The sequence below is a fragment of the Podarcis pityusensis genome, assembly GCF_964106645.2.
Source record: "Podarcis pityusensis genome assembly, chromosome: 12".
Classification (NCBI taxonomy): Eukaryota; Metazoa; Chordata; class Lepidosauria; order Squamata; family Lacertidae; genus Podarcis; species Podarcis pityusensis.
This window is the reverse complement of record NC_138037.1, coordinates 52,271,583-52,296,500: the sequence shown is the minus strand read 5'-3', so window position 1 is coordinate 52,296,500 and position 24,918 is coordinate 52,271,583. Positions and strand designations below refer to the sequence as shown.

At 43.1% G+C, this 24,918-nt stretch overlaps 1 protein-coding gene across 3 annotated transcripts in view; it reads left to right on the top strand.

Moving 5' to 3' along the window:
• Positions 1-24,918, top strand: part of PDE1C (phosphodiesterase 1C) — a 272,866-nt gene that overhangs the window by 48,028 nt on the left and 199,920 nt on the right. For all 3 annotated transcript variants that reach the window (XR_013978371.1, XM_080975857.1, XM_080975856.1), the window contains exon 3: positions 4,178-4,349. Coding sequence is in view for 2 of the 3 variants with exons in the window: in XM_080975857.1 (XP_080831983.1) it covers positions 4,178-4,349 (172 nt within the window). In the remaining variant the exon portion in view is untranslated. The remainder of the gene's footprint in view (positions 1-4,177; positions 4,350-24,918) is intronic.

Below are 24,918 nucleotides of genomic sequence, written 5' to 3'. Positions count from 1 at the left end.
ATTTTACTTCACCTTCCTTATCTGCATAAATAGGGCTCATGCCTCAAATTCTGAAATTGCAAAGCTGGGAATGCCATTTCTATTTAACTGTTTCATCCATCTCCCTTCCTGCCCCCGGATGAAATCTTTCTCTCTCCTAGAACATACCGACAAAAATGGAATGGCAGACGAAATTATCTGAGTCCGCTGAGATGGCAAGATTGACAGGGAAAGTTAGGAATCGAGAAGATCCAAAATTTAACAGAGGATGGGATAAATACATGCAGTATTTAAAAGATCACTCTAAACATGTAAAATCTTTGGCCGGCTTTGAATGACTCCTGTAATGTGATATAATTATTGGAAGTACAGTGGTACCTCGCAAGACGAATGCCTCGCAAGACGGAAAACTCGCAAAACGAAAGGGTTTTTGGTTTTTTGAGTTGCTTCGCAAGACGATTTTCCCTATGGGCTTGCTTCGCAAGACGGAAACGTCTTGCAAGTTTGTTTCCTTTTTCTTAAAACCGTTAATACAGTTGCGACTTGACTTCGAGGAGCAACTCATAGCACGCGGTGTGGTAGCCTTTTTTGAGGTTTTTGAAGACTTTGGTGATTTTTGAAGCTTTTCCAAAACTTTTCCGACACCGTGCTTCGCAAGACGAAAAAACCGCAAGACGAAAAAACTCGCGGAACGAATTAATTTCGTCTTGCGAGGCACCACTGTATTGGATAATCGCAAAATAGATGCTGTCTAATATGCAGTTGATATAGAAATGTACAGAAGCCAGGTTGGGGAGGAGGGAAGTCTTAATATGGGAATAACTTTGCCTTCTTCCCAACTTTTTATTTTATTTTTTACTTCTTTTATTTACACTACTGTTGGAGAGTTACAGCTGTGATTCGTTGTATAAAATCAATAAAGATTAAAAAGAAAGAAAAAGAAATCTTTCTCTCTCCTGACCCTGCTTTCCCCCTGAGTTCTTCCACGCAGGATCGAAGTGGAAGAGCGAATGTCACATCCAAGTCGAGCTTCTCCATAATAAGAGGATGGCAGCGACAAATCTCGGCTCCCAGGGATGTATTTCCCATTTGCTCCCATTATGAGAGGAGCTTTGAGTGAGAGACGCTGAACGTTAACTGAAGCAAAAAGCACGAACGGTAATTGCAGCAGGAGAAGGCAGCCCCCCTGGGACAGCAAAGTGGAATGATCTCAGACAACTGAACGTGTTTTTCTTGAAAGAAGAATAAGCTAAAATTCCACATTTCAAAAACCTTGTGGGATTTATAATCTGCAATTTCCATGCATTTCATTTCATTTTCATTTCATTTTTATTAAAGGTATATACGGCCCTTCGCCCAAAGACCACAGGGAGATTTACAACATGGAACACAAATATTAATAGAATACATGATATCAATTCGCAAATATCTAGCTAAAAACCAAAATAGTTATTGACTACAGTTATAAGAAGCATCTTGGCTGCCCTGCTCAGCATAGTTCATAGCTTCTTTGAGTTATCAAGCCCCTTTGCCACGGCAGGCTGGAAGAGACTCTTGAGAGTCCCATGGACTGCAAGAAGATCAAACCTCTCCATTCTTAAGGAAATCAGCCCTGAGTGCTCACTGGAAGGACAGATCCTGAAGCTGAGGCTCCAATACTTTGGCCACCTCATGAGAAGAGAAGACTCCCTGGAAAAGACCCTGATGTTGGGAAAGATGGAGGGCACAAGGAGAAGGGGACGACAGAGGACGAGATGGTTGGACAGTGTTCTCGAAGCTACCAGCATGAGTTTGACCAAACTGCGGGAGGCAGTGGAAGACAGGAGTGCCTGGCGTGCTCTGGTCCATGGGGTCACGAAGAGTCGGACACGACTAAACAACAACAACATAACAAGCATTTTGGTTTCATGCTGCAAGTGATTTCTGGCTGTCTTTCCAGAAGAAAAGGGTCACAAGCTGCTTTTTTCCTTTTTCAAAAAAACGTTCTTCATGAGCTCTTTTAATAATAATAAAAATAAATTATTTATACCCCACCCATCTGGCTGGGTTTCCCCAGCTACTCTGGGCGGCTTCCAATAAAATATTAAAAATACATTAAAACATTAGTCATTAAAAACTTCGCTAAACAGGGCTGCCTTCAGATGTCTTCTAAAAGTCAGATAGTTGTTTATTTCTTTGTCATCTGATGGGAGGGCATTCCACAGGGTGGGCGCCACTACCGAGAAGGCCCTCTGCCTGGTTCCCTGTAACTTCACTTCTTGCAGTGAGGGAACTGCCAGAAGGCCCTCGGAGCTGGACCTCAGTGTCCAGGCAGAACAATGGGGGTGGAGACACTCCTTCAGGTATACTGGACCGAGGCTGTTTAGGGCTTTAAAGGTCAGAACCAACACTTTGAATTGTGCTTGGAAACGTACTGGGAGCCAATGTAGGTCTTTGAAGACCGGTGTTATGTGGTCTCGGTGGCCGCTCCCAGTCACCAGTCTAGCTGCCGCATTCTGGATTAATTGCATTTTCTGGGTCACCCTCAAAGGTAGCCCCACATAGAGCGCATTGCAGTAGTCCAAGCGGGAGATAACTAGAGCATGCACCACTCTGCAAAGACAGTCTGCGGACAGGTAGGGTCTCATCCTGCGTACCAGATGGAGCTGGTAAACAGCTGCCCTGGACACAGAATTGGCCTGCGCCTCCATGGACAGCTGTGAGTCCAAAATGACTCCCAGGCTGCGCACCTGGTCCTTCTGCGGCACATTCAGTTCCAGGGAGTCCCCCACACCTGCCCGCCCCCTGTCCCCCCAAAACAGTACTTCTGTCTTGTCAGGGTTCAACCTCAATATATGATACTCTTCCAAGCCACTGTTTTATTTATTCAAGTGCAGTGGTCGTTTGTGCCCACTGAGATTGGTAGGGCCAGGAGACCAACTGGTGCCAGAACCAGTGATAGGAAGGGCCAATTCATTTTCCTCCTTGCTGAGTTTCACAAGTGGCAACACTGAGCCTAAGGAGGAGGGCTCTCTTGGCTGTGTATCCTGCAAGACCTGCTCCTTGCCTTGCAGACCTTTTTCTACCTGGCTTGGGAGAGTGGGGCCCGGACTGACTCCAGCTACAAAAACGAAGACTGCAGAAGAGGCCAAAAACCATATTGTCTTTCTCTTAGTGCAGACCCAGGTCACTGAGCTTGAGCTTCCATAGCGGCAGCCTGCCATGAGCCACCATTGGCAGGATTGGCAGCAACAGCAGCAGACACGCTATATGCTTATGATAATATTTTATTCCATTGGTAATTATGCTTTTTAAAATGTGCACTTCCTATCTGACCTTTTTTGGTAATGTTTTCTTTTGAAATCTTTAAGATTGTTATGATTTGGTTCATTTTCCTGCGTTACATGTGCATTCTGTAGCTGCCCTCCTTTGCAGTGCTTCATTTTGAAATCTTTAAGATAATATTTCAGTTGCCTGTTAATTATGTTGCATTGAATGTATAATTTATATTGGACTTCCTTCAGGAATGTTTTATTTTGGATGGTCTTATTTGATCTTTTAACATGTTGTAGGACACTTTGAGATTTGTTTCTTTAAAATATAAAGTGGCGTCTTAATTACATCCTTTTAGGCGCCAGGCAAAAACATTCCTCTTCGACCAGGCCTTGGGCTGATTAATATTCACAGCCTTTTAAATGTGTTTGTGGGAAGGGGGGGGGTATTGTTTTGTTGTTTCTGTTTTAACTATTTACTTGTGTTTTCACCTTGTTTTTATTCTGTGAACTGCCCTGAGATCTTGTGGTGAAGGTTGGCTTATGAATTTAATAAATAAATAAAATGAACAACAACTTGAATATTAGATCCCTTTCCCTCTCTCCAGGGTTAAGAATGAGACTAACCATTGGCACAGCGTGAGATTTTGCATGGGCAAAAGCCGAAGGACTATTTACAGTGGTACCTCGGGTTACATACGCTTCAGGTTACAGACTCTGCTAACCCAGAAATAGTGCTTCAGGTTAAGAATTTTGCTTCAGGATGCCGGCGCAGCAGCAGCAGGAGGCCCCATTAGCTAAAGTGGTGCTTCAAGTTAAGAACAGTTTCAGGTTAAATACGGACCCCCGGAACGAATTAAGTACTTAACCTGAGGTACCACTGTACTACTTGTCTTCAGTTTTCTGAAGGGCGAGTTTTCATATCGGTTGTCTTCTCTTCCGCCCAGGGTCGAAATCTCAGAACTGTCTGTGGAATACCATTATTGGTGGGCTTACAGGGAATCTTAAGGAAAAACAGAAGCCAACCATCGTCTTTGACCCAAGACCTCCAGAAGAAATCTTAGCAGAGGAGCTGCCAGCGGTGGAGAGTCCCGAAGCGCTTGTGAAAACCTCATTCAGGTTTGGCCGATATAGATGTGCCGTACTTAAGCTTGATCTTTCTTAATCATCAGCACGTTGAAGTCTCAGGGTTGAATGGGATAACTCTTACAACAGATGACTCTCCAGTGCCCTTGCGAAAACAAAAATATTAGTGCACTAAAATTTATGGCTGCCAACCATAAATTTTTCTTACATTGCAATCTAGAAAGATACAAATGCTACACGACTAGCAGAGCTATCAGATCATTTGTGAAATTTGCCATCTGAAGGATTTCATAGTAAATCCTGTTATTTTATAAGAATGCAATTGCAGGCCCGGAAAGTTAAATATTACTCTCACTGGGTGATATATGTTGGGAGAGCTGGACTGCGATGTTGAAATAGCATTTTTGAAGGCACAAGAAAGGACAATGCAAAAACACAATTCAGAAAGGAACTTGAACTTACTGGAACAATAGAAAATGGGAGATTAGAAACACTTTCAATATTGTAAAGATCGGTACTGTATAACACTGTTCTGTAATAGGTTTCCCCTTCTACACCAGTAACACCTTTTTTCTGACTCATAGGCATATTATCTTTGATGAGCTTTTAATGTATGGATTTTACTTCAGTATATGTGTTTTTAAATTTTTCAAGGAAAGCACTATGCTACTGTACCAAGGTTGTTTTTTTGTGATTTGACAGTACTGAGAGTTTGGCTATCAGCAAAATTTTGAAAACGACAACATTATTGCTTAGTGCATTGAGTGACACTCTGTTGAGCATGTGTGTTGGTTGATGAGAGGTTTGGAGGGAAGGCATTGGAAGTGCAGACATAATATTAACCAGGATGCTATCCCATTGCCAGTGTTGAAGTAACAACCAGTGTAGTGAGTTTCTGTATATGGAGTTGGTGAGAGGCACCATCTTGTTTCTGCCTCAGGCAAAATGTCTTGGGATGGTCCTGGAGCAGCTGCATGGGGCCCCTTGGCTAACTTAGGAGTCCACTGACCCATACTAGTGTTGAAAGTTGGTTCAGCTGGAGAATATTTACAGTCCAGTGCAGCTAGGCTCTGCCGAATGACACTATATTCAACCTGCATCAGTGTGCAGAAGACTATAGCCACTGTTGAAGTTTGATTTGGTTGCCAATCCTGTCAACTTTCAGACATGGAATGGGAGGAAGGGTGCAATATTGTCTACTGCTTCAGGCAGCAAAATGTCTTGGGCCAGCTCTGACTGCTGTTGTTTTGCAGGAAGAGAAGCAGTGGCCAGGGGTTTAGAAGTGCTGTTTGGCCAGCAACGTATTATTCTGGCCTATGGATAGCAGTAGGTTCTGACTGTTTCAGATTTGCATTTACACCCAGTGAAATGCCAGAACATTCATGTTAAGAACGAAGCATTGAAACGCCACTAGAGGGCACAAAGTAATAATAGATAATACATCCAGATACATACATACATCTCCTGGAACAGCATTATAGATGTAAGAACATGCCTGTGTTGTTTCTGAAGTATTTCCTGCACTGGAGCAAGAGAGCACTGCTGGGGTGGGGTGAAATTTAAGGTCAAAAGGTTAAGAGTTTCACCAATGCCATTATTTTTCATTTAAATTTCACTTTTGACCTTCAGCTCAAGAGCTTGAGAGTTCCACGGATGTAACTACTTTTCTTTTAAATAGATTTATATTTATTACATTTTGATCCTGACCTTGCTCTAATGATGCCAGCATATGTCACCTCACTGCTTTTATCCTGGAAACATATCTGCAATGGTAGTTACTGGTGCACGTTTATTCAGTAATTGAGTAGAGATCTGTATATAGGTTTCCCTGGTCTAAGACCAGCCTTCAAATCACTTCACCCCCACTGTTTCTAAATGGGACGTTGTGTGTGTGTAATTAAAACACCTTGTTAAACAGTCATTTTGTGAAAGGCAACTCAAATTCCGCTTCTGTTATCACCTGAAATCTCACCTGTGTAGTTTCTGCTACATACTTGCTTGCACTGTCCTAATATATCTAAAAAAATTGCAGACACTGGCCAAATTATTGGCTATGACTGGCTATTTCATGGGAAGGCAAACTAAGGCCTGGGGGCTGGATCCGGCCCAATCTCCTTCTAAATCCAGCCTGCGGATGGTCCAGGAATCAACGTGTTTTTACATGAGTAGAATGTGTCCTTTTATTTAAAATGCATCTCTGTGTTATTTGTGTGGCCTGCCTGGTGTTTTTACATGAGTAGAATGTGTCCTTTTATTTAAAATGCATCTCTGTGTTATTTGTGTGGCCTGCCTGGTGTTTTTACATGAGTAGAATGTGTGCTTTTATTTAAAATGCACTTCTGGGTTATTTGTGGGGCATAGGAATTTGTTCATTCCTCCTCCCCCCAATATAGTCTGTCCCCCCACAAAGTCTGAGGGACAGTGGACTGGCCCCCTGCTGAAAAAGTTTGCTGACCCCTGAGCTATTTGATGGTTAATGTTTGTATTTTAGCATTTTATTGATACTGTAATCTGTCCGGAAATAAATATGGCAGATAAAAGTTCACGTTGACCCTAAAGTACAATAGCTCCCTCAGAATTTCCTTTATCTCCTTGCGGAGTTGTGGCTACTGCTGATCTTTCACGACTGGGTCCTCACCCTGATTGTGGTAGCCTTGTGTGGAAGACGAGCCTCCTGAAAGAGATTTGAAGCTAGGTGTGGTGCGCTGAACCCTCTCTGCTCTCCTCTGGTGGCCGAAAGGAGGACCCCTGGCTGGGAGCTGCCTCCACAAACCTGACTTTCAGGGCTACATGCAGCTTCTTGCAATGTGTGGTGTTGTGCTGGATCCATGCTAAATCCGACAAATTCAGCATCAGTTAGAGGGACAGTTGAAGAAGGATGACATTGCCCACCTGGCTTCCCAGTAGCAAATGTTGCTGCTGGTTACCACGAAGGGTTGAGGGGAGCTCAGCATGGTCTGGGCACACCAGCAGGGATATTGGGTTGGCTCTGCCCTCAGTGCCAGGAAGCCAGATGAGCAATGCTCCATTAAAACCATTGGGACAAATTAATCGTAGGAACAGAGGAAGCTGCCTTATAGCAAGTCAGACTGTTAGTCTGTCGAGTTCAGTACAGTCGTACCTTGGAAGTCGAACGGAACCTGTTCCAGAAATCCGTTTGACTTCCAAAACATTTGGAAACCAAGGCGTGGCTTCTGATTGGCTGCAGGAAGCTTCTGAAAGAACGTTTGAAAGCAGGAACACTCACTTCTGGGTTTTAATTGTTTGGGAGCCAATCTGTTCGGGAGCCAAGGCGTTTGAGATCCAAGGTACAATTGTATTGTCATCACTTCCTGCCGGGCAGCAGCTCCTCACCGTTTCAGGCAGAAATATTTCCCACATCCCCTTGGAGGCACCAGGTCTGAATTGAGGCCGTTGTGCACATGTTTTTTTACTGCTGGTGTTTTATCGTTAAATTGCTTTGGGATGTTTCATGGAAAGTGATTCATAAATAAATTGAAGAAATAAATGGTGCTATTTAAAAATGATTGAACATCATCATCAGGCATGCAGAAATCAATATGCTCAGTTGCCTCTGGTGCCTCAAAAGCCACGCATGGCCACTGAGGAGCAGGTTCACTCCTTCCATGTGTGGTGCTGGGTGTAAGTAAGTAAATTAGTAGTAAGTAAATTTTTATTTATACCCCGTCCTCCCTGGCAAAGACCAGGCTCAGGGCGGCTAGCATCAAATATCTAATACATCAAAACACAATCAAACAATTGATTAAAATACAGCTTAAAAATTAGAATCAGGATAAAATTAAATGACTGCCCATGGCAAAAAGCCCAGAATTAAGTTTAAGATATTAACTGATGCAAAACAAAGAGGGGGCTTTGCCCTGCCAGACTTAAAGTTGTATTATGAAGCCGCAGCGTTCTGCTGGCTAAAAGACTGGCTACTTCTTGAGGACACTGATGTGTTGGATCTGGAAGGGTTTAACAATGCTTTTGGATGGCATGCATATTTATGGTATGACAAGGTTAAAGCAAATAAGGCCTTTAAGAACCATATTGTCAGAAAATCATTGTTTAATGTCTGGACAAAATATAAAGACTTGCTGGAAAATAAAACACCAAGGTGGCTTTCACCTTTGGAAGCCAAGGCCCGAAAAAGACCCAATATGGAGGCTAAATGGCCAAAATATTGGGAAATACTAGAAAAAGATGGAGACAATTGGAAATTGCAGAGTTTGGAGAAAATGAAAGACAAAGTGCGAGATTGGTTACATTACGCTCAGATTAAAGAAGTTTTTAAAAATGATAAGAAACTAGGGTTCCAGGGGGAGAAATCGAAATTAGAAACAGAATTGTTAGAACCAAAGATTAAGGTACTTTCTAGGATGTATAACTTGCTGTTGAAATGGAATACACAAGATGAAACGGTTAAATCGGCTATGATAAGGTGGGCACAGGACATTGGGCATAATATCATGTTTGAGGACTGGGAGAGGTTGTGGAGTAATGGATTGAAATTTACTGCATGTAACGCTCTGAAAGAAAATGTAATGAAAATGATTTATAGATGGTATATGACCCCAGTCAAACTTGCCAAAATCTACCACCTGTCTGATAATAAGTGTTGGAAATGCAAAGAGTGCGAGGGAACGTTCTTCCACCTCTGGTGGACTTGCCCTAAAGTGAAGGCGTTCTGGGAAATGATTTATAATGAACTGAAAAAGGTATTTAAATATACCTTCACTAAGAAACCAGAGGCTTTCCTTTTGGGTATTGTCGGCCAAGGGGTGGCAAAGAAGGATCAGACATTCTTTATGTATGCAACAACAGCAGCAAGGATACTTCTCGCAAAACATTGGAAAACTCAAGATCTACCCACACTGGAAGAATGGCAGATACAACTGATAGACTACATGGAACTGGCTGAAATGACCGGCAGAATCCGTGACCTGGGAGAAGAGAGGATTGAGGAGGACTGGAAGAAATTTAAGAACTATTTACAAAAGTATTGTAACTTGAGTGAATGCTAAACAAGACGCTAGATCAAAATAACTGAGCACCACTAAATTTAGAAGTTTTTAAGAAAATAAGTAAGACTGTGAAATTTAGCTCCTTCTGAGAATTATAAGATTATGAAATATAGAAGGGATATAAGAGTTTAAATAAGAAGATAAATTGCTGACAAAACGTTATAACGATGAAAGTGGGAGCGGGAGATGTGAGGAAGTCCAAAGAAAATGTGAAAATATGTTAAGATCAATGTTACATTGTTTATTATGTTTATTTTTACTGTAAAACTTAATAAATTGCTATAAAAAAAAAAAAAATTAAATGACTGCCCATGAATTACAACCACAGGGGACAGGAACCTCAAGTATTCATCAGGGCCAGCTATCCATGTTGGTCCCACATGAGCTGATAACAGGGCCAAAGAGGAAATTTACAGGGTCCCATAGAGGGCCTGGACTGAAGGCCAGGTGGAACATCTCTGTCTTACAGGCCCTGCGGAAAGATGTCAAGTCCCGCAGGGCCCTGGTCTCCTGCAATAGAGCGCTCCACCAGGTTGGTAAGACCTTGGCCGCTTCTTCTTTCTCGCTTAGGATCTGTTTCCTTAATTTAAAGAGGAAACCAAGTGAGACAGGATCACTGCTCTCCCGGTTGCATGCAGATGACCATCTTCCTCTGTCTCCAACCTGCTTCCTAGGAAAACTGTCTGGCATAAAAACGTTTGGCATGAAAATGTGTGGAAATGACGTATAACAGTGAAACACGCTTGCTTTACTGCTTTCAGCTTTGTGCAAACTCTCGACTCTCCTCTGGTCCCAGACTTGTCACTTTTGCCTCCATTCCCATCTGCAGGGAGAAAACCAGTGGTGGCCTAAAGCTTAGGAGAGACATTGGGGAGCCCATTGAAAGGGTGTTCATACTTTGGATTCTTTGCAGTTTTATTTCTCCAGCCTGTGGGAAGCTTAGTCCATTAACTTGCACTTCTGCAGCAAAAGAGGGGGGTTATGCGTGGGCTGGTAATGGTGTGGTTTTATCCTTCGAATGAAGCATTTAGCTGCACATTTTTGTATTAGTCATCATCCCCGCTATTAAGGCAGAAAGAGTTCGACACATTTGTCGGAGTGCGCACTCCCTTTCTAATGCAGGGCTGGTTTCCCTTCAATCCCTGAAAGACATGCTGCTTCTCAAATTTCCATTTGCACATATGAGCTGCTGCAAATGTGATAGGAAATGAAATGGAGCAGGAGATCATTAGCATTATTAGTATTGCCTGAGCCACGGAGCTCACCGCTGTAGTGCTCGTCACTCCATAAAGTTTTGTATTCGGGTATCTCTAGTGATCACTGCTTTTAATTTGTAATTTATAAATTTTTAATTTTCCAAAAGACTCTCGGTGCCTTGGCAGTCTCTGGACTGAAGAACAGAATAAAAAGCTTCTAATAAATAAAAATAATTCAAGTAGACGAACGTTTGGTTTGTAATGAGCCAATTTTAAATGAGACACTGGGCATGTTAAAGGCACTTAGATGTGAATTGCTCCATGTGGCCCAGTGTCATGTTTCAAAGACTCTTAAACCATGCACTTGGGCCATAAGTGTCCTGTTTATGGTTCTAGGGGGAATCCGCAGTTGGGAGGGAGGGAGGAAGCAAAGCAGATTGGTTCTCACAGCACCATGGAGAGCTCCAAGTGAGCCTCTTGCTCTGACTAGCACAAGAGGTGAGCTGAGGCTTTTGAGCCTGTGCCCATAGTCAACCTCTCAAATGCTCCCCTTCTTCTCTTGGAGAACCGTAGACCCTTAAAGAGCTAACCCTGTGGCTTGGAAATGAGCACATCCCCTCCCCTCTAAGGTCTCCTGCCTGGTATGTTCCTGGTGGTGCTGGACTAGCAAGTTGTGTCAGAGACACTTGGTTCCTAAGGGGAAATATTTGCGAAGGGTTCTTCCTCTGGTTCTATGAACCTTGGTGCAGTGGGATCCAGTTCAGTGGCCTGTTGGTGCCAGTCTCAGTTTTAGTGGGTCACCTGTACTTGGACTCAGAGCAGGAACCCGGTTGCTTCCCTCAGCCAATGGCAATGTAGCCTCTGAGCCTGGTCCTGGTCACTGGTGGATTTTGGGGTAATGACAATAAGTAGTCAGAAATTACATGCCGATGTGACTTCCCATTGATTTCTGACCATAGATCACAGAAGTGTGATCATTGCACCCATTGTGACTGTGGGAATCTGCACAGATAAAAGCCATATGCATGCATGTAGACTTAAATCACTCATTAACTTGGTGGTCCCTTTGGGCTTCTTTTGTTACATTTAGACAAAGGGAAAGACATGTAGCTCCAGAAAATAATTTCGTAAAAAGCACCTGCTCAATTTAATACTTTTGTGACTTTGTTTTCTAGAGTAAGAACAAAAGACAGCAACTTAGAGTGATGGGAGGGGGCTGGGAATGACAGATTAAGTTCAGATAAATTCCTTATTGTGTCTTTCCTAAACTGAGAGAAACTGATAAGGCAACAGGCAGAAAAAGAATTTCTAAATATTCCTGCCTCATATGCTACACAGCAGGTTTGGTGCAAAATGTTTGGAATGAAGAGTCTGCCTGTTATATTTTTATACTTACAGCCACTACTCTTGCCCCTTTGCACAGACAAGCTACAATATTTTCACGACCAAACTATCTGCCCACCCTCCAACTCTTAACTTTCAACCCTGGCAGCCATAGCTATGTAAAGGGCAATGGCAGGTCCAAAACTTGCACGTGAAGCAGCTTTTTCACATGCTTGAGGTGGTGCTTTAAAAAGTTGAGTCCCAAAAGCGGAGAGCATTCAGATGGAGCCCCTCATATATGAAAAGAATGCACCAGGCAGTCACAAGGCCACCTCAGCTGGCAGTGTGCTTGGAAGATGTGAAAAGTTGTCTTCTTCTTTGGAGATCACTTGTAGCCGAATAAGATTGTCTTCCATAAACACGGTTTTAACAATGAGTCTGTAAGTGACTGTGGAGGCCAATTCTGGATCCACACGTCCTTCCACAGTGGGGACATTAGTTTCTGGGTGGGAGTTGATCACGGTGTGGATTTGCCAAGCGTGCCTTCCTCTTAGCACTTTTCTCCCTTTTGTCCTGAGTTTGAGTGTCTTCAAAGCCCATGACACCTTTGGTAAAGGCTGTTCTCCAGTTGGAGCACTCGCAGGCAAGTGTTTCCCAATTGTTGGTGTTTATACTACATTTTTAAATATTTGCCTTGAGACAGTCTTTAAACCTCTTTTGTTGACCACCAGCATGACACTTTCCATTTTTAAGTTTGGAATAGACTGGTTCTTTGGCTTTGTGGTTTTATCTCGGTGGGTGTGTGGCAGTAGATTGAACTGGTGAAACTTTATAGTGGGAATTGCTTAGGCAGATATAGCCAGCAAGCTTGGAACCAGGATGTGGTTTGGAATATGTCTGGGGCAATTTATGAATTCAGTTAAAATGTTTATATATATGGTTTTTCTGGAGCTGTCGTGCCAAATTCTCAATGCTTTCTGGGGCCTGAGAACATCAAATAAGAGGTTAACAGGATCATGCCTCTACTAATGGGGTCAGGCTCCCACTGGGAGGAAGAAGGGTGGATTGTGAGTACAAGGACATAAATAAGTAAGTAATATCTGCAGCATAAATTAAAATAACACACCCACTATTTTATTTAATTGTAACCAAATCGAAATAATAATTAACTCAGCTCCATTTTCAAATAATGCATTTCTTGGGCACTATTTTAAACTCATTCTGAAGATGAAAGCTTCAGAATATTGGGATCTTATTAAATAACATCCTTTGGAGAGCTTCTCCATTTCCTTAATTACTCTAACAATGCTGTTAATATTATTATTCCAAATGCCAGCATTACTTAACCAATTAGAAAGATTATAGAAAATATCAATGAATGTTCAGTGAGCCAACTATACATTTGTATAAGACAGGGTAAACTGTGTGGACTCTGTTGGAAAATTGGAATGAGACTGGAATCTGGCACGTTATTTAATAAAATATTGCCTAAATCTAAATTAATGCATCATTTGGCAGATACCTGCAACTTTAAATCTTTGATGGGTAAAACGGATAACAAAAAAGAATCAGCATAATGTTCGTGATATTAATTTATCTTAAACATTTCAGATAATATACTTTGGCCTTCCCCAACCTATCCCCCTCCCCCCGATGCTTTGGACTCCAACTCCCATCAGCCCTAGCCAGGTTGGTGGGCGTTGGTCCAAAGCTTTTGCAGGGCCCCAGGTTAGAGACAATTGATATAGTTCACAGCAGGGATGCCTGCAGTATGTGTGGCCCAAACTGGCGTGGCTCTCTTGATGTCCTCTGATCATAGGTCATGCTGGCTTGGGCTGTGCTAATACTTGCACACTTTCCGCTTACCAGACAGCAAAATTAGAGCGTGACCCATGCAACAGCAATGGGCTCTACTTGGGGCTACCTTTGAAGCTGACTCGGAAACTACAACTAATCCAGAATGCAGCAGCTCGACTGGTGACTGGGAGTGACCACCGAGACCATATAACACCAGTCCTGAAAAACCTACATTTGCTCCCAGTACGTTTCCGAACACAATTCAAAGTGTTGGTGCTGACCTTTAAAGCCCTAAACGGCCTTGGCCCAGTATACCTGAAGGAGCGTCTGCACCCCCATCGTTCTGCCCGGAAACTGAGGTCCAGCTCTGAGGGCCTTCTGGCGGTTCCCTCACTGCGAGAAGTGAGGTTACAGGGAACCAGGCAGAGGGCCTTCTCAGTAGTGGCGCCCGCCCTGTGGAATGCCCTCCCATCAGATGTCAAGGAAATAAACAACTATTTGACTTTTAGAAGACATCTGAAGGCAGAGCTGTTTAGGGAAATTTTTTATGTTTGATGTTTTATCATGTTTTTAATATCCTGCTGGGAGCTGCCCAGAGTGACTGGAGAAACCCAGCTAGTTGGGCGGGGTATAAGTAATTTATTATTATTATTATTATTATTATTATTATTATTATTAAATTAAGGGGCTTGATGTTATAGTCATCCTTTTTCATGGGAAGAGTACCGTATTTTTCGCCCTATAGGACGCACTTTTTCCCCTCCAAAAACGAAGGGGAAATGTGTGTGCGTCCTATAGGGCGAATGCAGGCTCCTTGGCTTCAGCAATAGCAACGGGAAGCCTCTGAAGCCTGCACTCTGGAGGCTTCGCGTTGCTTTCGCTGAAGCCAGGAGAGTCTGCTCTTTGAGGCTGGCAGTGGGGGAAAGCAGCGCTTCCCCCCACCGCCATCCCCACAAGCTGGGTCGAAAAGCCCGCAGGAGCCGCGCAGCCTTTAAAGAGTGCGCCGCTCTTGGGGGCTTTTCCCGAAGGAGGGAGAAGGGACTGACTGGCTGAGTCAGTCCCTTCTCCTTCCTGTGGGCTTTTGCGGGAGATGGGGGAATTCCCCCACCTCCCAAAAAAGCATGCAGAAGCTGCGCACTCTTTAAAGGGTGCGCGGCTTCTGCTGGCTATTCTACGAGGGGCGTTTCAGTCACTTCTCCCTCCTGGTCGAAAAGCCCGCAGGAGTCGCGCGCGGCTCCTGTGGGCTTTTGCAGGAGGTGGGGGAATTCCGCCACCTCCCACAAAAGCAGGGAGAAGGTCTTGGAGTAGCGCACAGGCTGCATTCAGCCTGTCCGCTGCTCCCAGAGCTGCGGGGGGTGGGATCATATTTTTTTCCTTGATTTCCCCCCCTGAAAACTAGGTGCGCCCTATGGGCCGGTGCGCCCTATAGGGCGAAAAATACGGTAATGCAAATCCTGCCTCAGTGCAGAGTTTGCATCTCACACGTTGCTTGCATGGGGAGGAAGCGGAAGGGTGTGCATGTGAAGTGAAGGACATGAGGCAGGAGTTGATAATGCAGGTGAGCTGTGCACAAGCAAGCTGCCAGCTAGCTCTGTGGAGGCTCGTTTTATTGACATAATATGCAAACCCAGGCAGATACATTTTGATGACCCTCTGAGTCCCTTAAAACGTAACAATTCTATGATCCCATGAGCAGCTTGAAATGAAAGCATTGCAACAACTTCTCTGCTACCGATACTGATTTACTGTGAGAACGGCAGGGGTTTTGAGGGGTGTCAGATCAGTAGAATAGCGGCAGGCTGGCAGCCCTTACTTTACACCATTGTCGCCTCCTCCCCATTTATGTAGGTGACATATAGATAACCCAGCAACAGCAGGGCTAAGAACTGACACCTTCCGTGGGCGTCAGATTGCGTGCAACGGCTCCATTTGCTTTTCTGAGGATTTAATCCAGATAGATGTATTTTGTAGGCCAGAATGAAATCAATTCATCACAATAAGACTGGTTCGTCTTGCGTTATCGTGTCTTCCCTCTTGAACTTTCTGTGTTAAATGTGAAATCTAATTCTGTGTCAGCTTGTTATGCGGCCATGATAAATGTTGCTGCTGTAGTGCGATTGCAGTGGATAGTCACACATTGAACACTGGAAGGCTCCCATATGTATATTTCTGTCGCCAATGTATTTCCATGTGAGAGTCAACATCTCAAATTATATAGTCTCATTGAACCCTTTCATCCTCACTGATGCAATAATGTTATATTGTTCTTGTTAGATAGAAACAGTGTCAGGCCCCACCAGCACATTTAAAGCTGTATCGTACCACTTCATGGCTTCTTGCAAAGAATCCCGGGAGCTGTTTGTTAAGGGTGCTGAGAGTTTGTTAGGAGAATCCTATTTCCCTCCCAGAGCTACGATTCCCAGAGTGGTTTAACAGCTGATCCCTCTGTGGCGATCACACAGGGTCCCCAAACATTTCACCATCTATTGATCCCTGTGCCACCACTTGATTTCTCACTGCCACCACCCAGGCCCTACCTGGTACAATACTGAGTCCAGTCAGGTTTAAATTGGAACATAAACTTCTGTTTATTTATTGCACACAAGTGTGTGGCTTCATAAACGGTATTGGTCAATTACAATCATGGGGTGCCTATCCAGACCTATAACTTCCGCTGCCTGCTCTCACTCAATAAACCACCTCTCAGATATTTACTTGTCTTCCTAGCTCCTAACTGTTCCTGACTCAGCTTATTTTGCTACACTAACTCAACCTACCCACAGACTCTATCCCAATTCACTCCCACACCAACCAACCACCCAACTCCCAATGAACTCCTCCCAGAGCTGGTTTTATAGTTCCTCTGACTCCACCCCCGGGTTCTGATTGGGTAACTTGTTTAACTATTTCACCTCCAGCACTCTCATATGTTAATGTCACACCCTCTTCCCAGGGAACTCTGAGAACTGTAGCTCTTTGAGGGAAAGAGCAGTCTCCTAAAAACTCCCAGCACCCTTTGCAAACTACATTTCCCAGGCATCTTTGGGGGGAGCAGTGACTGTTCAGGTGGCACCAGTGATTTCAATGTATAGTGCATGTGAGGTTAAAATCTCTCTGCCCATAGAAAGCAAGCATGTCAGGAGGCATGTGCTAGCTTTTATTTTTTTACATTTTTATTGGTTTTTAAAACATATTTCCAACAATCATATAACATAACTTCTTATCTTATACAATATTTTAGACTTCCATCAAACCTCTGATGATTTTTCGTTCTTTATCACTTATTCTACAGTTCTTAATTTCTCTATTACTCTTAATTATCATAGAATCATAGAATCATAGAGTTGGAAGAGACCACAAGGGCCATCGAGTCCAACCCCCTGCCAAGCAGGAAACACCATCAGAGCACTCCTGACATATGGTTGTCAAGCCTCTGCTTAAAGACCTCCAAAGAAGGAGACTCCACCACACTCCTTGGCAGCAAATTCCACTGTCGAACAGCTCTTACTGTCAGGAAGTTCTTCCTAATGTTTAGGTGGAATCTTCTTTCTTGTAGTTTGGATCCATTGCTCCGTGTCCGCTTTCTGGAGCAGCAGAAAACAACCTTTCTCCCTCCTCTATGTGACATCCTTTTCTATATTTGAACATGGCTATCATATCACCCCTTAACCTCCTCTTCTCCAGGCTAAACATGCCCAGCTCCCTTAGCCGTTCCTCATAAGGCATCGTTTCCAGGCCTTTGACCATTTTGGTTGCCCTCCTCTGGACACGTTCCAGTTTGTCAGTGTCCTTCTTGAACTGTGGTTCCCAGAACTGGACACAGTACTCCAGGTGAGGTCTGACCAGAGCAGAATACAGTGGCACTATTACTTCCCTTGATCTAGATGCTATACTCCTATTGATGCAGCCCAGAATTGCATTGGCTTTTTTAGCTGCCGCGTCACACTGTTGGCTCATGTCAAGTTTGTGGTCAACCAAGACTCCTAGATCCTTTTCACATGTACTGCTCTCAAGCCAGGTGTCCCCCATCTTGTATTTGTGCCTCTCATTTTTTTTGCCCAAGTGCAATACTTTACATTTCTCCCTGTTAAAATTCATCTTGTTTGTTTTGGCCCAGTTCTCTAATCTGTCAAGGTCGTTTTGAAGTGTGATCCTGTCCTCTGGGGTGTTAGCCACCCCTCCCAGTTTGGTGTCATCTGCAAATTTGATCAGGATGCCCTTGAGTCCATCATCCAAGTCGTTGATAAAGATGTTGAATAAGACCGGGCCCAAGACAGAACCCTGTGGCACCCCACTAGTCACTCTTCTCCAGGATGAAGAGGAACCATTGATGAGCACCCTTTGGGTTCGGTCAGTCAGCCAGTTACAAATCCACTGAGTGGTAGCATAGTCAAGACCACATTTTACCAGCTTCTTTACAAGAATATCATGGGGCACCTTGTCAAATGCCTTGCTGAAATCAAGGTAGGCTACATCCACTGCGTTCCCTTCATCTACCAGGCTTGTAATTCTGTCAAAAAACGAGATCAGGTTAGTCTGACATGACTTATTTTTCAGAAATCCATGCTGACTATTGGTGATCACAGCATTCCTTTCTAGGTGCTCACAGACTGTTTGCTTAATGATCTGCTCCAGAATCTTCCCTGGTATTGATGTCAGACTGACTGGGCGGTAATTATTTGGGTCCTCTCTTTTCCCCTTTTTGAAAATAGGGACAACATTTGCCCTCCTCCAGTCTGCCGGGACTTCGCCTGTTCTCCAGGAATTCTCAAAGATGACTGCCAGTGGTTCTGAGATCACATCTGCCAGTTCTTTTAATACTCTTGGATGCAGTTCATCTGGCCCTGGAGACTTGAATACATCTAGACTAGCCAAGTATTCTTGTACTATCTCCTTAGTTATTCTGGGCTGTGTTTCCTCTGCTGAATCATTTGCTCCAAATTCTTCAGGTCGGGCATTGTTTTCTTTATCGGAGAAGACTGAGGCATTATCATTTTAATTATTGTTAGTTAATTATCATTAACTAACAATTCTTCTCATAGTCTTTCTTGCAATATTTCAAATAGTCCTCCTTACAGAACTTCTTGCAATCCTACTAGCGTGATCTGTTCATTACTGTCGGGGAACTGCCATTGGAATAGGGGAGGGAAACAGAGGGGCAGTTGTGTTACAGGGAGCCTCTGAAAATCTTGTGAAGCAGTTTCTCTTCCGGTGAGGAGGAAAGCCCCACCTCTAGTGGGGAAGAGGTGAAAGGACCAGAGGATGCTGGTGGGAGCCTCTGCACCACTCCTGGCCAAGTCAGCCAGGAGGGAAGCACACCCCTTCCGTCGCCCACCCTGCGCAGAAGTCTAAAGCGAAAAGAGGGAAGGAAAAGGCTGGGCGTAATGAGACTTTTATGTTGGGGGAGGTCCAGGAAACAAGCATTCCCGGATTCTGCTAGCGATTGAGACAGACATGAACTTTGGGGTTCTGCGCTGTAAATAGTTTTGCACCTAAATAAAACCTGTAAAAGACAGGTCAGAGTCCTGCCTGGTTACTTGTGAGCAACCACCTTTGCCATCTGACAATTACCATTACTTTTCAAATAGTGCACATATTTACTCCAGTCTTCTAAGAATCTCTGGTCCTGCAGGTTTTGAATCCTTCCTAGTGGAAGGATGGCAGGATCCTGGTGGAATCTACAAACATATAAAAAACGCTGTGAAAATGCTTTTTTAAAAAAAGTTTTGAAAAAGACATTGAATTTTGCATAGCTCATGTTCACCATCTAGTGTCACATTTGTATATTGCACTTTACAACACATTTAAAATGTTTTATTTGCAGCTGTGTAGCTGAGTCCTCTCTTGGTTTACATCTGCGGAAGCTACCTCTTTTTAAGAATCATTGTCCATGGTTCTTGTAAACTTGGATATAACAATCATATGGGCTTATTGTAGCCCACATTTATTTTCTGGTTTTTATTTATTTAAGACCAAGTGATGTTAAAGAAGCTGTGTTAAAAATAAACCGGCGTAGGAAAATGAGGTTCCATAGGTTTGATAATTGACTAGGCAAATTGTAATTGCTTTACTCTAAGTGGCTGTCCTGGATTCTGGAAAAGTATAAAAGGCAAGGGGTGGGGGGATGTCAGTGCAAGACGAAATAATGAAAGCCACCAATAACTTCCAAACATAATATTTAGCTCCCTGTCATCTTTCAGTGGTTTTTTTTGTGTGTGCCTGTTTATAATCCATCACTTTAATTATGCTGGAAACTAATTCTGAGAAGACAATGGGGTGATATTTTCGGAAACCAAAATGTAATCACAGAGAATGACGTCAGTAAAATTAACATACTTCACAGGAGATGCTGAAAAGAAGGTACATCATTATAACTAAGTAGGGCATGCATGGGTTAATATGCATATATCTTTTAAGGTAAAGGTAAAGGGACCCCTGACCATTAGGTCCAGTCGTGACCGACTCTGGGGTTGCGGCGCTCATCTCGCTTTATTGGCCGAGGGAGCCGGCGTACAGTTTCCGGGTCATGTGGCCAGCATGACTAAGCCACTTCTGGCGAACCAGAGCAGCGCATGGAAATGCCGTTTAACTTCCCACCGGAGTGGTACCTATTTATCTACTTGTACTTTGATGTGCTTTAAAACTGCTAGGTTGGCAGGAACAGGGACCAAGCAACGGGAGGTCACCCCGTCGTGGGGATTCGAACCGCTGACCTTCTGATCAGCAAGTCCTAGGCTCTGTGGTTTAACCCACAGCGCCACCCGCGTCCTGCACAAATCTGTGTTAGTCTAGCAACAGACTATTGTGGATGCTGGTCCCATTGTGCTCAACAGATTGAAAACAAATAAAACATTTTTTAAAAAATCTTAAATTATTGCTTAGAATGTATGTAGCCAATGTAGCGTTCTTCAGATGTTGTAAGAACATCTCCCATCATCCTTGGCCATAGGCTGGTGCTGATGGGATTTGGAGTCTATAACATCTAGAAGGAACCACATCGGCTACCTCTACCATTGAATAAAATAATTTAGGAATCTAAGAATAGTTGTGGGGGATCAGACAAAAGAGTCATCTACCCTAACAGTCTCTATCCAGTTTTGGCCAGCTAGATGCCAGCAGGACACAAAGACATCACTCCTCTCTTGTTGTTGCCCCAAGCAGATGGGATTCAGTGGCTTATGGTCTCTGAATCTGGATATTACAACTGGCTGCCTGAGTCTTTCAGATTTGGGTATCAATTCTGCATGTGCATGGAAGGCTAGAGTAAGATTGGGAGGCCAGAGTAAGACTGGAAGGCCAGAGTAAGATTTATCTGAGAAAGGGATAGCAGGTGACAATGGTTTTCTTTTCTTCAAAGCTTTAAAAAGGGGGGGGGGGGAGGAAGGTAGGTACAGTGGTACCTTGGTTCTCGAACTTCTCCATTGATGGATGTTTTGGAACCTGAACGCCAAAAACCTGGAAATAAATGCTTCCGTTTTCGAACTTGCCTTGGAAGTTGAACGGCTTCCACTGTTGTGTTTTTCAGTTTTCTCTTTTTTTAGTGTTATAATATTTTTAAATTAATTTTTAGCATACAAAAATTTTAAAGACATACCAGACAAATTATTATACATATATCCTTGTTTGGACTTCCTTCAGCATCTCTGATAGTCTTCCGTCTTGATTATTTCTCCTGCAATTCTTAACTTAACATTGCCTTTACATTTTCTAATAAATCGTTTCTCCCTTTCCATTTTTACAATATTTCTTAAGTTACTCCTCACAGAACTTCTTGTAGGACTACAAACGTAATCTGCTCATCACAAATACTTTTCAAATACTCAGTAAATTTAGTCCAGTCTTCGGTAAACCTCTGGTCCCGCCGGTCTCGGATCCTTCCTGTTGTGTTTTTCAGTTTTTTCAATTGAATTGCTGACAGCCCTTTGTGCCTCGGTTTTCGAACGTTTCGGAACTCGAACAGTCTTCCGGAACGGATTACATTCGAGAACTGAGGTACCACTGTATTATTGCATCTTCAACATTTGTCCATTCCTTCCTTCCTTTAAAGTACAGTAGAATGCCTTTCTGTAGCTAAAGCAGCAACAACCAGTTGTTTCAGCCATCTTGTAAAGACTAATCTTTTTCCCATTGGCTATCCCTGACCTGCATGAGTGGTCCTGGTTTTATATGTATGGACCCCTGAATCTGTTGTATGTTCTTTATTGGTTTTAGGTTGTATGTTTGTTTTAATGGACATTGTTTCTCTGTCGGGCATAGTGTATATGGCTTAGAGATTTGTTAAAATATTAAGAGGTTTAGAAATGCTTTCAAATAAACAAATGAATAAATAAATAAAAACCAGTTTTTGGGGCCAAGCCATCATAAAACCAACTAATAAAGAAGAAATGATGATTTTTTTTAAAAAAAAGAGTGATACCAGATAATAGATATATTAGGCATGTCAATTAGGAATGGAATTATTGTGAGAGCCATTAACACTTTTAAAGAAAGGTAGCAGTGAAGAGAGATTTCCAAGGCCGTCTTAAATGTCTGAAGATGACAGGTCAAAGTTAATTGGGATTTCCGTAATTATGGGGCCAATTCTGAGGAGGCATGACCTGTGGGCACACAAGCAGGACCTCTGAATCCAATCTAGGTGCACAGACAGAGTCAGTATGGTCAAGGAAGTCCTTAAGACAGCCAGGTTCCAAACCATTTAGGACTTTGAGCCCCAGTAGCACCTAGGTGGCTGCAGTTTGCTCCAGTGGGAATTTCTGTATGGTTTTCAAAGGCAGCCCCACAATGAAGTGTATTACCGTACCTTAGCTCAGCTTGGTGGTAACTGGATCATGTGGTTTAGTGCTGAATCGGAACCCGATTTAGCACTAATGAGTGGGTTTTCTGGGGGAAAGCAGTGGGGCAAACCCCATGGGGCAAGTCGATGGATGAGCCTTGTTTCACCCCAATGCTGCACCCAGGTTCAGTGTTTCTTAATTCCTCCACCCCCTCTGGGCCACATTTCTGGAATAAAAACCTGCTCCCACCAAACTGTTAGGATTCTTTTCCAGTGCTTGCAGTCATGGGATTGTTTTTCGCACATGACGGTGTGTGTTTTCATTCCGCATTGTGGGAAGTGACGGAGACAGGATGTTTGTATTACTGTATTTCCGTGATGTAGGACTTTTTGTCCTGTGTTCATTCTCTTTGCTGTTTGATGCTGATGAGGAAGGATCAGAACGCTCTGAGTGTATTATATGTAAATAAAGTAGTTTAGCCAATATTGCTGAGTTACTGAGTCTGTCATGCTGACTGCTAACTGCTGATCTTGAAGTGTGCTGATGTCTCTGAGGCATCAGTCCTTGTGATGTTCAGGCTGGAGAAAGACTTTGAGTCTCCCAAACGACCGACCAGGAGGGAGAGAACATGCCCGCTGGGCATGTGTCTCTGTCAGGTTTCTACTTGCGTGTAGGATGCTCCTGACAACTAACAGTGCTTTATTTATAACCTAGAACACAACTACTTTATAACAAGATCATGGGACATCCAGAAAGGATAAACCAATGCAGCTACATGAGAACATGAATCATTCCCAAAATATAATATTGATTGTCCTTGAATCTTCCTGTCACACCAATGTGGAACACCAAACCCTTTGCAAACCACTGTGCTAGTTCAGGAGTTCCACATTGTTTCAATATCAATGTGCTAGGAAAGTTCTAGAATTATGCTAGTATGTTTCTCATTGTTACTCGTTGAAGAGGGTTCAGGTCAAAGAGATGGAGGTTGGAGGCTGCACATCTATTTCCCCCCCTCTTCCATTCAATTACCATGTTATTGTTAAAGCCTCCTGCTTTTCCCTATCGGTGATGTCAAGGAGATTTACCTCACGGCAGAGGCAGCAGTAGAAAACAAGCAAGGAATGAAGAGAGAGTGGCGTAGAAATAAAGGCCTTGGGAGCTTGTTATCATCTCAAATCTTTGCATCTGAATTTGACAACTATTGTCACTTGTAAGAGAAATGGTGTTTCAGAAAGACAGGGTGGTAATAAAAACCTTTCAGCAACGCAAATGGAGAGGGAAATTCGATTCCCCTGGAAGGTGAAGTGATCTTGAAGGTATCTCCATTAGCTTGCAAACTTTTTATCTGCTGCGTTTTCTTCTATGACATTTTGAAAGGTTATATTATTATATTTCTCTCACCTCCCCATTGGCCACAATGGGGAGCTTGCTATGGCTTTGTTTTTGCATCTGTATAAAGATAAATGAAATCTATTTGAAGGATGAAGACTTGTCCACTGTAAATGGTTAGTATTGTTTTGAAAACTGGTGAGTGTGCTCAAGTTTCCTAATGCCAATGTTAATTGTTGACAAAGCCAATAGATTGGGGACAATAGTATTTTGAACTTTTGCAGATAGGTATGCCCATCTTCCTTCAAAATAAACTCAAAGCCAAAGCCTATAAAATATATACAAACACATACAGATTCATACAAACACTCAGCTTTCACCAAGTTAATGGACATAAATTCTTGGCTGAACATGTACTATAATGAATTTCAACTTGCTTTTCTGTTTAAATGCAATAAAACAATTGTATCACTTTATTTCCCATCAGCAAGTCTACATGTGAAGAACTGATGTAATTTCATTGCATCAGTGTCCATTCTTCACTATTTTCACTGAAATAGTCCAAGAGTGGTCATTTGGTGTGAAGCCAAGGCCAATATTGGAGATAACTTAAAATAGTCGCAAGAATGCTTATTGAATCACACACTGGCATAGTCACATGATGCCCTAGGACCATGGCTTGGCAAGGGGGCCACAGGTGACTGGAGGCATTTAGGGTACCCAACAAGATCCACCATTTTGGGGGGCCTTGGGTGTGGGATCAGACATGCACAAAAGACTAAAAGATGTTTTAGCAGACTGTAGTGACCATGAGGCTCTCATGGGGAGACGGTTCCAGTTTTGAGGGTGCTCTTGGTAGAGTGACCTCTAATGACCTCCATCTGCCTTTTGTAGACTTACGTGGCAGCGGCAGCAACAGGTGACCATTTTAAATTTCCTATGATGCCCCATGGAGTTTTCTTGGCAGGGATACTGGAGTGGCTTGCCGGTTCCTATGACAGCAGTCACGAAATTAAAAGACGCCTGCTTCTTGGGAGAAAAGCAATGACAAACCTAGACAGCGTCTTAAAAAGCAGAGACATCACCTTGCCAACAAAGGTCCGTATAGTTAAAGCTATGGTTTTCTCAGTAGTGATGTATGGAAGTGAGAGCTGGA